The sequence below is a fragment of the Manis javanica genome, chromosome 8, assembly GCF_040802235.1.
Source record: "Manis javanica isolate MJ-LG chromosome 8, MJ_LKY, whole genome shotgun sequence".
NCBI lineage: Eukaryota > Metazoa > Chordata > Mammalia > Pholidota > Manidae > Manis > Manis javanica.
The window spans coordinates 28,726,881-28,741,616 of NC_133163.1; the positions used below are offsets into that span (position 1 = coordinate 28,726,881).

The 14,736-nt window shown below is 47.8% G+C and overlaps 1 protein-coding gene across 6 annotated transcripts in view; it reads left to right on the forward strand.

The window, feature by feature from the left end:
• The window catches only part of DPF3 (double PHD fingers 3), a 251,902-nt gene that overhangs the window by 142,640 nt on the left and 94,526 nt on the right, over positions 1-14,736 (forward strand). For all 6 annotated transcript variants that reach the window (XR_005055733.2, XM_036997693.2, XM_036997581.2 and 3 more), the window contains exon 6: positions 4,276-4,354. Coding sequence is in view for 5 of the 6 variants with exons in the window: in XM_036997693.2 (XP_036853588.1) it covers positions 4,276-4,354 (79 nt within the window). In the remaining variant the exon portion in view is untranslated. The remainder of the gene's footprint in view (positions 1-4,275; positions 4,355-14,736) is intronic.

The following is a 14,736-nucleotide window of genomic DNA, read 5'->3' on the forward strand; positions in this document are numbered from 1 at the left end:
ATATTTGATCAGTCAATCAATCAGTAGGTATTTATTGATGCACTGTGGTATAGTGTGGTGCTTCTCAACCTTTAATATGCATATGAAGTACCTGGTGGTCTGGTTAAAGGACAAATCCTGATGCAGTAAGTAGAGGATGGGGACTGAGACTTTACCTGGTTAATAAGCTTCCAGGTAATGCCAGGGCTGCTGTTCCGAGGACCACACTTAAAATTGTACAGGTGTAGAGTAGTGGTTCTCAGGTTTTTTCGATCTCAGAAATTCTTTGCTTAAGTATTGCTGAGAGCCCCCAAGAGCTACTGCTCTGGTGGGTTATAACTAGTGATACTTGTTCCATAAGAAATTAAAGCCCAAAAATGTTAAACTTATAAATGTGTGAGCACATGGAGTGATGACATCATCACATCAGGTAGCCTCTGGAAACCTCCACTGTGCACTTGTGAGAGAATAAGCATGTAAAATTCAAATGACATTTTAGTACTATTATAAAAAGAGTTTTGACATTGCAGACTCCCTGAAAAGGTCTTAGGGACCCTCAAGGATCCCTGAACTGCTATATGAGAAAAACTGGTTTAGAGGAACTAGCTCTCTGAGCCTGTCCTAGTTGAGGGTCTTTTAATTGCAAGAAACTCAACAGCTTAAGTGAAAACGGGAAGAATTTGAAAAGTTGCTGGTCCATTTTCCCAAATTTGAGCAATCTGAAGTTTCAAACCTCAGGAAGGGTAAGAAAATGGCAGAGAGTTAGATTTAGGAAAGAGTAAGGAACCTAGGCAGCTTTCTGGCCTCTACTTCCCCCTCTATTTTCTCCTGAAAGACTGCCTTTCCTGTTTTTCTGTGCACATGGGGTCTAGTTCCTGAATTTATGGGTCCCAGGTTCAAGGGGCCTGTACTAACTAGGGTCACTTCCAAGTCCCTTGGAGGTAGACTCTGATTGGCCCAGCTTAGATCAGGTGTCTACTCCTGAGCCAGCCAATCAGCTGTGGCCAGTAGGGCAGGGCCATGTGGTACAATCACGGCAGTCATGGCCCTCCAGTTTCTGAATGGGCAGTGGAGTAGGAAGTAGTGGAGTGCGGTGGGCAGTTGTTTTCAGAGAGGGAGCCGTTTCTTATGGATAGTCAGCTCTAAAGTTTTCTTTAGCAGTCTGGAATCCTAGTTCTCGCTCCTCCTTACTGACTCTGGGACTGAATAGGTCATGAACTCTCTCAGAACCTGTCTCATCAAGGCCCAAATGGAATAATGTTATTGGCTCTAATGTGTAGTGTATTGTAGGTATTAACTGAACTAATATATGCAAAAGAGCTTGGGTACTATGAGCCCAGTATAGTGCTAAGTATTGAAGGGTTCATAAGAAAGTATGAAATGTCATCCTTGCTCTCAGGGACCTTGCAATTAAACTGAGGAGAAAATGCCAATAGCCACAATACAATTAGAAAGCCGCAGGCTTCTGACTGTGCCTGTGCACTAGACAAATGCAGTAAGAGTTCAGAGAAGAGAGAGATCAACTTGGGCAAGGAGGTGAAATACTTTATTGAGCACTTCCTGTAGACCTATCACTGTCCCCTGTGGTTTTGCACACCCTTTGCTCTAACTCTCTCCACAAATGCAGTAAAGGTGTTGCTGTGCCCATTTTAGAGCTGAGAAAACTTAAGCTCAGAGAAATCACTTGGCCAAAGACACATAGCTGGTGTTTAAACCTGTCTGTCTGGTTTTAAAGCTGGTGCTCTTCTAACTCTTCAGTGTGTCAAGAGGAAGATTTGTGAGAGGGTGGGATGTTAGTGGGGCTGAACCATGGATCTGATGGGGATGGACAGAGGCGAGGCTGGCCTATGACAGGGTTCAGTGAAAAAAAGATATTTTCATTGGACAAAACAAGAACATGAGGTGAACCTAATGCTGACAGTAGGTGGCCACTGGCGGTGTCGGTGGGTTTTAGATGGCTGTGGGTGAATGAATGACCGAGGGTTCTGTCCTTCTCCTCTAGTCTGGTTGGTCTGGGAGTCATGCAGGATGGATCGGGTAGGGAACTGCAGAGGTGGAGCCCCAGCTGCTGGCTTTGAGCAGTTCAGGGGTCATTTGATGAACTCCTGGATGGCAGTGTGCAGTAGAAGGGAAATGCAAAGCCTAAGATGGCCTTTGCAGGAAGGAATGATAGCACTTGGGTGCAGAGAAGGAAGGAGAACCACCAGAGGTGATAAGCTCCCTCACTGACTGACTGATGTGTTGATTCAGCAAATGTTTATTAAGTGTTTCTTAATGGGCCAGGTCCTGAGACCAGCGGTGGCCCAAATAGACATGTTGTACACCCTCGTGTGGGGCAGACAGAAAACCAACCAGTGTAACAATGTACATGTAATACAAAGTCAGACAAGGCTAAGTGCCGGGATGATACGTAAAGCAGGGCAGGGGAAGAGAACGAGAGGGAGGGTCTGAATGGACATAAGGTGGTCAGGGAAGGCTTCTCTGAGGAGGTGACATTTGAGCAAGCAAGTAGGAATCTGAGTTTCCAAGCTTGAGATATGACAGGGGACTCAGCACTGCTGCCGCAGAAGAATCCGTGCATGTCCCTACCTGCCCACAGGCCAGGACCCTGATTTTGCAGTTGAGGAAACCGAGGTACAGGGAGAGTGTGGGAGTGCTGTGGCCCTGCTGGTCAGCCTGCAGAGGGAAATGGAAGCCTTACTGTCTCCTCCGCTCAGTGTTGTAGTCTCTCAGAGCCCCTCCCCGACTTGCTTCCCTGCTCTGAGGTGGCTGTCACAGGGATGCGGGCTGCACGCTTCAGGCTGTCCTTGGCTTTACCCTGGGGGCCGAGGGCAGCTGGGGGTGACCACACTCCGCTCTGGGCAGGCGGGAGGCTTGCCGGTGCCTCAGGGTGACTGCCAGCACCTCACAGCTCCCTCTCTGGGTCACCTCTGAGTAATGAGGGCCAGGGGAGGGGGCTGCTGGCTGTCGCGTGTGCAGGGGTGGGGGCGGGGCGGCAGAGAGGCAGAGTGGTGCCAGGGAGGGAAGGTGGAGGAGGAGGAATTCTCTAATTCGTTTGGGAGAGACAAGCTGAGGAGGTGGTGGAGGTAGTAGCCTGGCAGGTGGTGTTGATTGTGAGTGTGTGTGTGAGCCTCCCAGGGCTGGGGTAGAGGCCTTTCCCCTGTGCAGCTCCAGTGACCGTGTGCATGTGTGTGTGGGCATCGTAGGCCTTCGATCCTTGGACTCCAGGGCCACTTTTCCAGGCCAGGCCCCTAGGACTGCCCCATTTCCCCCACACTCCAGGTTGCTGCAGTGTTTTCCTTCTCTGCTGCACCGCCCTGTCTGCCCCCACACAGCCCAGAAGGCCCTTTCCCTGGAGGGGCGTTCACAGCTGCTCCTGCCCGGCGAGCAACCCGGAGGCGGCTAGGGCATACCCACACGACCAGTGTGGGCCTCTCAGAGGTTTAAGAATAAGCCTTGCCGTGTTCTTGGAGCCACTGTCCAAGGCTGCAGAGCAGCAGCTCCCTCCTCGTCTCTTCTCCCCTTGGAGGTCGAGCCCATTGCAGCCCCACCCCAGGTTATGCCGACCCTTTGTGGAGAGGCTCCTCTGGTGGTGACCTTAGGTGGGTATCAAGAGGCAGACAGACCATACTGGGAGGGCTTAGTGGGAGCTCACCCATGTGGAGGATGCCAGGCAGGGGAGAGGCAGCTCCCTACATCCCAGGGCTCATGCCCTGGGCCCGGGTGCCAGGCCTGGCTGGATCGTGAGAGGCCTGAGTGGGACGACACAAATGCAGGTGCGGGGTGATGCCTGCAGCTCACTGCTTGCTCCCAACATACCCATCCTGTGGCCGGCTGAGGAGGGTGGGGTGGGCATCTACCTGTGGTGTCAGTGAAGCCAGAAGAACAAGGAGTTGGAAAAGTGGCTCCAGTGGAGTATGAGAATTTGGTAGCTACAGACTTTGCAGCCACACTGTCCTGAGTTAACGTTCTGGCTCTGCCCGTAGTCTGAGTGATGCAGGGCAAGCTACTTATCCCCTCAGTTGCCTTACCCTCCTATTCTGTAAAATGGACTTAATAGTAGTGCTTCTCTCTTCAAGCTGTGCAGACAGATTTAATAAGATCATACAGGTGAGTACCTGAGTGATTTAGGGCCAGTTACCTAACCTCTCTGGGCCTCAGTTTGCTGGCCTGTAAAATGGGGTTGCTATTGGTCTACATGTCGTGATGAAGGTTGAATGAGGAGGTGTGGCGAGGTGCTGAGGGCTGTAGTGATTGTCATAGTAACAAGCATCCCATACCCCCATGTCTCCCCAGGCACGAGGCTCTGCAGGTGGCCGGAGGAGGCATGACGCCGCCTCGCAGGAAGACCACGACAAACCTTACGTCTGTGACAGTAAGTATGGGCAGACGCCGCCTTCCTGCCCTGTACCTGTCCCCCTTCCCTGTGCTGCCCTGGCCGCCAGCACCCCGCAGGCTCACTGGCTCCTCTTCTCAGGCCTTGCACCCCCAGCTGGCATGCCCGCCCCTCACCTGTTACCAGTTCCTCCGCTGCTCTGGCCCCGGGGGCTTCTGCACGAGGGAGAAGCCAGCCAGGAAGGCCTCCCTACCTTTGAGGCCGTGCTCCTCCCTCAGGCAGTGCCCTCCTTCATGCCTTTCCTCTGGCTCTTTTTCTTTCACTCTGTCTTCTTAAGATTCATCCTCTATTTCTTTCTTTATTTCAGAGTCACAAACAAAAGCATAACTCAAAATCCTCCCACAAAGGCACTTGGCTCTATGGCTTTTCGTTTGTTTCTCTCCGATTTCCTTCTCTCTCTCTTCTCCCCTGTCCTAGGTAGGGCAAGTTATGAATCTTTCTCTGACAATGACTTAGTTTAATAAATGGCCCCTGATCCATCTCCAGCCTTTCTTGCTCACTTCAGAAGTATCTTTTGGAAAAGTGTCTGCCTGGCCCCTGGGTTTAGGGTCTGCAGACAGAACTGGGGAGGGGCTGAGGGAGAGAGCAGCAGGGAGCAGTGGCGGTGAAAGAACCTCCAGAAACCTGCAGCTTGCTGAGGCGTGGCTGTCAGCTCAAGAGGGCTTTTGTCGTTCCTACCAGGGCGTTGGGTGGTAGGTTTAAAGTCCTCCCTGCAGTGTCTTCTCACTGTATCTCAGGCACCGTCTGCTCATCCCATGACAAGAGCAGCGCTCCAAGCCGTACTCCCTGACCATATTCCCTTCCAGTCTTCTCTCTGAGGATGCAGAGCTCTACCGTGGGCAGAAAGGGGCTGCTGCAGTGGGCAGGGCAGGGCCCTGCATGGTGGTCCCTCCTGGTGCCCTGCCCATCTCGCCAGTGTCTGCAGCCTCCGTGAGAGCAGGAGAGAACAGGGAAGATGGGGCACAGGAAGTACATCAGGGATGGTGCTGTTTTCCTCCTTCTTCACTGGCCTCTTTTGATTTCAAAAAGTTGTTCTATGCCCGGTGGGGTGACAGCTGGTTGGAGAACATTTTGCTAGAAGAACTCAAACTCCATGACCCCCATTTGGCTGCTTAATACACCATGCAGATGACATTCCTGAGACAACTCCTGCAGGTAACATCTCCATCCCAAGCAGGGCATGGGGTCTGCTGTCTCTTGGCAATATCAGGAGGTACCTGCTTCGGCCTGGGTCTGGCTTCCTGGATGGGTTCAGTTTTGTTTTAATGCATAAAAGCCTGGGTATGCTAGCTCTCTGGAGACTGGTTCTGGGTTGTGAAGGGTTCTTCAGACCCCCATGGGGCAGGCTTTCCAGTTGTGCCTGGCTGTAGCAGCCCAGCTCTCAGGAATGCCAATAGCTGCATGGGAACTGGGGTATTGACATTCAATTCCTCTTTTACAAGCTTTATTTTCCTTATGGGATGTTCTGCTACCACAGATAGTGGGACTTTGTGCTCTTTCTCTCCAGTTTTCATTTAATTCTCAGCCACTAATAATCCCATATATTATCAGACACACCCTGTGTGCCCTTCTCCACCCACCTTGAAGCACCTCTCTTTGCTCTTTTGTCTCACGTCCGCCTCCTTCCATGGCACCTCCATGGAGGGCCTTCAGGGGGCTCCCTCTCTGGCGCGGCTTCCTGCTTTCTGTGCAGGGTGCTCGCATCACATCCTCTCCCCCAAATCCTGTGGCTGTGCTTAGGAGCCGTCAGTGCTGTTTCTGTTTCCTGGCCCCTCTGCACAGGTCTGTTTCCCTCTTGTTTACTCTATGGTGCTTGGGAGGCCTAGTTATGGGCCTGATGTTGACTTCCTGGACGTCTCAGCAGCCTATTCCTTGGCCCTGCCCCCAAGGGTGCTGCCTCCCTTTCCTTCCTCAGCAGAGCAAAGTCCACCGTAAATTGCCCTCTCTCTTCTTGCTCTCTTAGGAAATTGTGTGGGCAGCTCAGAGATTAATAGACTTTATTTTTGGCTGGTGCCCTTCAGACATGTGATCCTTTGGGATAGGAATGACCTTTGGAGAGGTCATGAGGCCCACTCCCCACCCCCGAACTGAGCGAGTAATGCTTTTAATAATCTCTAATGCTTCCTAAGTAGAGAAGTGTCTGGTCACTTCCTTGAATGTCCCCAGGGATGATGGCATTACCGGAAGCTGCCCTTTCTTCCATGATTCCAAATATGCTTTGAATGATTGTTTCTTCTTAATAGGAGCTGAAATTTTTCTCTCCTACAAGCCCTTTACCTTTTGTGCATCGTTTCCCCCCAAAATAGGCACATGAGCATTTTGTCTATTCTGGAGGCCTTCCCTCCCAGTTTACATTTAAGTTCAGGAGTCCCACTGGAAGTAGCACCAAGGCCAAGTGGCTCAAAGAATAATAGACATATTTCCTTGTTTCTTTCATACCTTGGCTGCTAACACAGCTTGCGTCAGTAGAGAATAGAAGTATTTGGCCATCTCAGTGCACTGTGCCCCGTCTCAGCTGCTTCCCACGCAGTGCCTGTCCTGACCCTGTGCTAATTCCTCTCCAGGTGTGTGCTCTTTCTGCTTATGCATTTGATTATTCCTTCTTCCATAAATCACTCTGCATTTGGCCCTATTGAGTCTCAATAAAGAGATACAATAATATGTGACTTCAATATACAAGATTCAATAAAGGCAAATTTTAAAGACATTGCCCAATAGTTACATTGCATTCTCTACAGATTCACAGTCCCTGCCATTTTTGTGTCTAAGGTTTGATTTGCATCATCTCCACTCTATCTTTCAAGTTATTTCTGGATATATTAGGCTACCTTGGACCCCACCACCTCTTCCTGGGTTTATGGAGAGCAGTAGTAGCATCTTGCAGATGGGATTATATTTAACCCTTCCTGGTATATATTCCTAGATTTAGTTGTCCTATTATGTTCTTGGTCTAAGATTCCCTGTCAAGATGGGTGGTTGAAATATTATCTTAACTGCTAACCTCAGGTGATAGATAGTCAGCCTGTTGCCTTTCACTCAGCCATTGAATTTATTCCATCTCAGAGAAATATTAAATCAACTGAACATAATTTATTTTTACCAGTCCATGGCATGTGTAGATGAATACTTCATTTTCCAGCAAGTAACCAATCTCTATTAATTATCCTGAAAGTTTTCCAGGCTTAAAGTTCTGTTGCTTCTTTTCTGATCTCTCACTGAAGGAGAAGTATTCATAACCCACAAACAAAAGCGACTGAATGTAACTGTGGGAAAGGCCACCCATGTTTGCCAACATGTGGACTTGGGCCACCTGTGTGGAGACAAGCCAGGTGCTTATAAAAATGCAGATTCCTGGGCTTCACACCAGACTTCCTGCTTCAGAACCCCTGGGAGCAGGCCCAGGAGCCTACATTTTCTGAGAGCTCCTCAGAGGATGCCTCATCAATATTGACTTTTGAGAATGACATTTTTTAACTTCATTCAAATTCAGAGGCTTCTGGTGCTCCGCCCTTTTATTATCCCCAGCTTTCTGCATCTGGAAGTTCAAGAGTCTCCAGGAATTCTCCAGGCCCAGGGCCATTGGCTTGATTCACCGTTTTAGTTGGTTTTCTCAGAATCTTTCCTTTCCAGTGCTTTCGGCATTGATACAGGCTCAACAATCCCTTATAAAACTCAGCAATCCGGCACTTGACTTTAATTTACTTAATAGCTTTAAATCCTTACAGTATCATTAGCCCCCTTTTATAGGTGTTAGGATAATTAAAGATAGACACATGAAAAGAATTGCTGGGTTTGGGCTACTGGGATGTTTAAAATCATTTCAAGAGTTTACTTCTTCTCCTAACTGCCCCCAGTCCTGCATTTTCTGTGAGCATCATTGAAGCAGACTCCTGATGAGACACACCCACTTTTCCATTTCCTTTGTTCAAGGAGTGGCAGGAAGGAAGATGGTGGTGATGGGGTGATGTTCAGAGATGAACACATTGTCTCGAAGCCTTAGCCATTTAGGGAGGAGCAAAACACCCATTTGCCCTGCAGCTGGGCACCAGGGAAGGGACTGGTGAAGTGGTTGTTTTATTTTTTTTTGGCCCAGTAGTTAAATTTCATTCCAGTTTTCTTAAAATTGAAAAAAAAAAAATTAACTTTCATTTTAAGTTTATTTTACTGTGGGGAGAGCATTTAATGTGAGATTTCCCTCTTAGCAAATTTTTAAGTATACAAAATATATTTTTGAATATAGGTGTATGCAGTGTGGTACAGCAGATCTCTAAAGCTTATTCATCTTGCTTGACTGAAACTTTATGCCATTGGTAAGCAATTACCTTTCTCCCCCACTGGCAACCACCATTCTACTCTTTGGTGCCATGAATTTGACTATTTTAGATGACCTCATATAAGTGGAATCATGCAGTATTTGTCTTTCTGTGACTGACTCATTTCACGTAGCATAATGTCCTCAAGGTTTATCCATGTTATTGCATATTGGAGAATCCTTTCTTTTTAAAGGATGAATAGTATTCCATTATATGTGTACACCACATTTTCTTTATTGATTCATCTGCTATTGGACACTTAGGTTGTTTCCACATTTTGGCTGTTGTGACTTGTTCTGCAGTGAACATGGGAGTGCTAGTATTTCTAATATTTCTTTGAATCCTGATTTCAGTTCTTTTGGATAAACTACCCAGAAGTTGGATTGCTGGATCATACGGTAGTGCCAGTTTTAATATTTTGAGGACCCTTTGTACTGTTTTACACTGCAGCTGCACCATTTTGCATTCCTCCCAACAGCACACAGGGGTCCGATTTCTCCACATCCTCACCAGCACTTGTCTTTTATTTCCAGTTTTTCCTGATAATGTGGTAGCTCCTGCTAACCGTGCTTACACGTGCTGAGTGCTATGTTAAGCATTTTCATAATCATCTGAATCCTCACAATAACGTTGAGAGGCAGGGGCAGTTGACCTCAATGATCTGTGAACAAACAGGCTCAGAGAGGTGAAGGGACTTGTTCAAGGTCACACAGCTGATTCATGCTAAAGCTGGGATATGAATTCTGGTTTCTCTAACGCTGGAGCTGATAACACTCCAGGACATCTCTACCTAAGCTGCTATTTAAATATGCCCTCCTATCCTGGAGTTTGTTTCTCCTGAGAGTTGAGGGAAAAACATGTTTTAAAAGTGAATTAATGACCACCCATATCTTCTTTGTGAGGTGAAGCCATGTCCACTGTCACCAGATGGCTTCTAGGGTCAGGCAAGGTGGAGTCAGGTAATAATTGTAATTGAAATAGAATGGAATAGCTTTTGTAATTTTGAGCCATTTGAATGTAAGTCTATTAAAATCACCCCCACGCCCACTCCAAACTGGGTGATTAGGGTGGCTTAGTGACAAAAGGCAAACAGATGTGATTGAAGCCCTCTTAGGAGCATGGCTCACCTCTGAGTCATCTCCTGTATTCCCACATCAGGAGTCGGTCCTCCCAACTCAATCCCCATTGGTAAGGACTTTGTTCTCCACCACCTTCACCCCACAGACATGCATTTTCAATTGTGTGGCCTGTGATTGAAAACGTCATTCCAAAGTGTGGCATCTCTTCTAGAAGCCCAGCAGGGGGAGCGGGGGTACAACTATGTCCGGTTGGGGCAGTGTCTGAATGCGGTGGAGGGGCTTCCTGCTTTTCTTGGTGGTGGCATATTGGAGGGAGAAGGGTACAGGGCTGAAAGCAGGCAGTCTGGGGGTCTAGTCCTGTTTCTGTCCTGCCGTGGCTGTGGCACTACTCTACTCACTTGTCAGTAAGGTGGCTCCTTGAATCTCTAGGCCTCCTGATTAGCACCCTTTCCCCACACCATGGGCTCCTTTCTTCCCAGACAGTGGCTTAACAGTGAGGCTCTGCACCCCAGCGGTAAGAGGTCGGACTGTGGGGTATCAGAGGAACCCCACTGTGCATGGCTGTGGGGCGGGTGGATTGGCATATGGGGCAGACACAACTTGCACCCAAGGCAGTCCCAGAAGATCTGCTTGGACTTGAACCTCCTTAAAGTTACTCCGGATTCCCCAATACCTGAGAGCACAGGGAGAACCAGATGGCTCTTGCAGTCTTATTAAAAAGAATTTGTTTTGAGGGCATTAAGGCCCTGCATTCTCTAAGGTTCATATACTTTTAGCTTTGAGCTGCAGTGGAAAAGCCAATAACGCGGCCTTCAGACTGGCTGCCCTTGTTGCTGAAGGGAAGCTGGGCTCATCACTCAGTTGTCTGTGCTGTTATCTTGCAGGTCCTTGCATGGGGTGCGGTGGGGGAGGGTGGGAAAGGCTCCGTGCCCCAGAAACTTGATATATGGAGCAGGGCCTGTGGCATGGGATTGATCCCTGGAGACTGAGTGCATTTGTTATGGCAAAGCTGGGTCTGTTTAAATATTTGAATGCCATCCTGCTGTGGACACAGGTTGCAGAGGGCCCATTAGGGCTGGCCAGAGGGAAGCTGGAGAGAGGCCACAGTACTCTTTGATATTCGCACCGACTTCCCCTTCCTCCTTTGCTCCCGCTGCCCACCCTGCTTCCGGCCCTGACCATCTAGCGCTCTCTAGAATCTTGCCGACTGACCACCCAAACCTTCGCCTGAATTATTTTGTCATCCACTGAGAACATTGTTCTCAGCTAGCTATTACTTAGTGCAAACTTGGTGTCAAGTAATTCCTATTATGATGTGGATGACAACAATAACAGGGTAGATATTAACATTTGTGGAGGCTCTTTTTACTTTTTAAAATAATTTTTTTCTATGGAAATAGTATATGTTCACTGCAGAAAAATCAGAAATCACAGATAAGCATAAAGGGGAAAATAAATATCACCTATAATCTTACTCCTTAGAGATAGTGTACATTTTGTCTTCTATACTATTTTAGGGTCCTCTGTCTTTGTCTCTCTCCACACCTACACACACACTCCTTAAATGAAACATACAATTTTAGCACATCCCCACATTCAACAATACATGAGGAACATCGTTTCATGTCAATAAAGACATTTTTATGCTGACATTTTGGGCTCTGCGGTGTTCCATTATATGGACATGCCCAGTTTGCTCAATCAGTGTTGTACTTTTTGGATGTTTAGGATGGTTTAAAATTTGTTCACTATTCAAAACAGTATTATAGCTCTGTCTTTGCATGATGCTTGTGTTATTTCCTGGAAGCAGAATTGAGAGGTCAAAGGGCCTGGTGCACAGCCTTTGATTTCTCTTACTTCAAGGCATGGTGGGGCTAAGGGAAGTAGGCAGAAAGGTGACTGCTGCCCAGGGGGAGAATGCCGGGTGAGGAAGAGTGTGCTCTGACTCAGCAGTGAGAAGGCTGAGGTAGAACTGTGGCTCTGCTGCTTGTTAGCTTGCTATCTGGGACTTGCTGAGAGAATCATTTTGCCGCTGGGCATCTCCGTGTCCTCAGTGTGCGGTGGGGATGGAATGTGGTTGGGGAAGCGATAGGTGATCATGTATTTAAAAATGTTTGCACACGGTATGTGCTTAATGTTTCCCTCCACCTGTGCCTTCTCCTTATTTCCTCTGTCTCCAGTAGAGTTGGAAAGGTAAGGCTGACCTCATGTGAGGAGAGCGCACAGCATCCAAGGGTGTTTCAGTGTGTGGGCAGTGAGCCCTACAGGTATTCAGGGGAGAGAGCGGCCAGGGGGTGGGGCTGGTGTTTCAGAGGGTGCTTCCCTAGGATGCTGAGCAGGTCCTCAGGGAGTGTGTATTGAATTCATTTCTGTCTCCAGGGATAAAGGGGTATGTGTGGAGTTGGGGGGCAGGTAGTGATAGTAATGGCCAAAGTTTGTTGACTTACATTATGGGCCTGGAACATTCTATGGTTTTCACCTATATTAGTTCTTTAACACTCACAAAAGTGCCCTGAGTTAGATGGTCTCATCCTCTCCATTCTATAGTTAAGGAAACTGGGGAGAAGAGAGGTTAATTAACTTTCCTGAGGCCACACAGTGAATAAGTGGCAGAGCCTGGATTTCATCCCAGTCAGCAGTCTCTCCGTCCTTCCCCTGTGATCTCCCTGTCGTCTCTCCCCTCCCACCTCAGTCACTCACCTCTTCCTGGAATCTGCTTTACCTTACACAGACCTTTGCATAGGCTACCTCTCCTATTGGATGATAACAGTGTCTGTCAGTCCATCTGTCAGGCTGGACTGTGAGCCTTCTGAAGGCAGGGACCATGTTAAATCCATCTTGCATCTCAGAGCGAGCACAGTGCTTGCTCCCAGAATGTTGGTGCATTGGGATGCACATGCCGAATGGAAGCTTGGCTAAAGCAGTGTTGGGGTAGGAAGACTTGGGGCACAGAGTCGGACAAGGAGAAGGACGCTGGGAATGCCCGGCTGAGTTGCTTGGAGATTGCCTCACCTAGTCAGTGGTGGGCCATTATATCCTGGAGACATCTTGGGAGAGATAATGTGTAAGATTAGGTGTTCAGGGGAGAGCATCTGAAGCTTGATGGCTGAGAGGAACCTTTACCAGGCCACTAGAAGACAGGAAATCTGGATGGATGTGACAGCAGGAACAGAGTGGATGGGGCCAGCAAGAAAGACCTTATGAAGGGAAAACCCACAGAACCCTGGCAGGGGACAGGCGGTACAAGTGAGAGGGAGGTGGCAGCGATGACCCTCGAAGTCCTGAGCCTGGGCCATGGAGGTGTGAGGGGGCCTAACTGCAGTATTCTAGAGAAGGAAGTAATTGTAGGGAGTGATGACATTTGGGTACATTCATAGGTGGAAATAAAAGGACACCCGGGCAGAAATGTCTAACAGAGGCAAACGGAGACATTTTTTCCCCCGAAGGGTGTGAGGAACTTAGAGCGGTATTGTAGGCAGATGGGGGCCTACCTCAGGGAAGGGTCCGTGGGACACACGAAACAGGTTGGACAGGTTGGGACTCACAGGTGAAGCCTGCTCTGCATCTGAGGTGGCGCTATGTCAGACGTTCACTCAGATCCTGAGAGAGAGAGCAATTGGTCACATTACCACATGTTTGGCGGTTGCTACACTTCACAGCAATATGCCTGGTTTTTCACCTTTTTGGTTTAACTTCCCCAGAAATGTTGACAATTATATTTATTGTTTAAATTACTTTTAAAGTAGGATTAAACAAAGAAAAATTTTACTCTTTAATTAAGGACATGCTGATATCAGATTCACTAGAATAAGTCGTTAAAGTGGCCATCTCTAATAAGATGGTTAGAAGAAGATGGTTCTTGAGTCGGAAGCCCAGGGTTTGAATCTTCTCTGTGTCACTTCCTAGCCATGACCTTGGGCAAATCACAAAACCTCTCTGAGCCTTGGTTTCTTTTTCTGTCACGTGACAACAGTAAGATTAACCTGAGAGTTTTGCAAGTGGGTTAAATGAGACTGTGTGGAGAAATGGTTAGCTCACTGCCTGATGTGCTCAGTAAATGCTCTTGTTTTTATACCCAGTCAGGAAAGAGTACTTATTTTACACCTAAATTGGGTCTTTGGTTGTGTTCTGTGGATGGGCTGCTGGAATTGTCAGGGACCAGGGAAGTCATCTGATAAAAGTAAATGAATTATCAGAAAGAGTTAGTGTTTGTTCAACATTTGTTGTGTGCTGGGCACGGTGCTCAGTACTTTATAAGGATGAACTTGCAATTCTCATGAAAAAACCCCTGTGAGGTATGAGCTATTATTATTCCCATTTAACAGACAAGGAAACTGAGGCTTGAAGAGATTAATTAATTTGACTAAGGTCATATAATTTGCCCATTTAATGACTGAGGAAGGTGGCCTCCGGAGTTCACTCGAACTGTGTTAACCTGCTTCTCAGTAGGGAAGGTAGGAGCCCCACTAACACATTTAATGCTGTGGTTTGTGGAGTTTCTGCATTTCCCTCCTGGTATCTAGATTCAGGTTATATAGTATTTTGAAGTGAAAGACTTGTTGTTTATCTCTGTTCTTCCTATTTTTTCAAAACCAGAGTCACACTCACATATAGCAATTCCTAAAATAAGCAGAATGCACTCCCTTGATGAAAACCCAGGACTCATGGATCATGACATTTGATAGATCCTGGCTCTGGGCTCGTTCCTAATACGTGGGTCAGTGCCAGGCCCTGAGCAATGTGGCTTTGAAAAATCAGGATGTTACGTCCCACATCTTTTCCAGCCCTCTGTGCATCTATCCAGAAGAATTCGGTTTAAAAAAAGCATCAAGGGTAGCCTGGAAGAAGAAATGAAACCACGAGAAGGCAGCTGCAGACCTGGCTCGGTAGAGCCGGGGGAGGGGTGTGGGCAGCCCCTGGGTGGATCCGTGGCTGGGAGCCTACCTCATTTTTCTATCCCAGTTGAGGG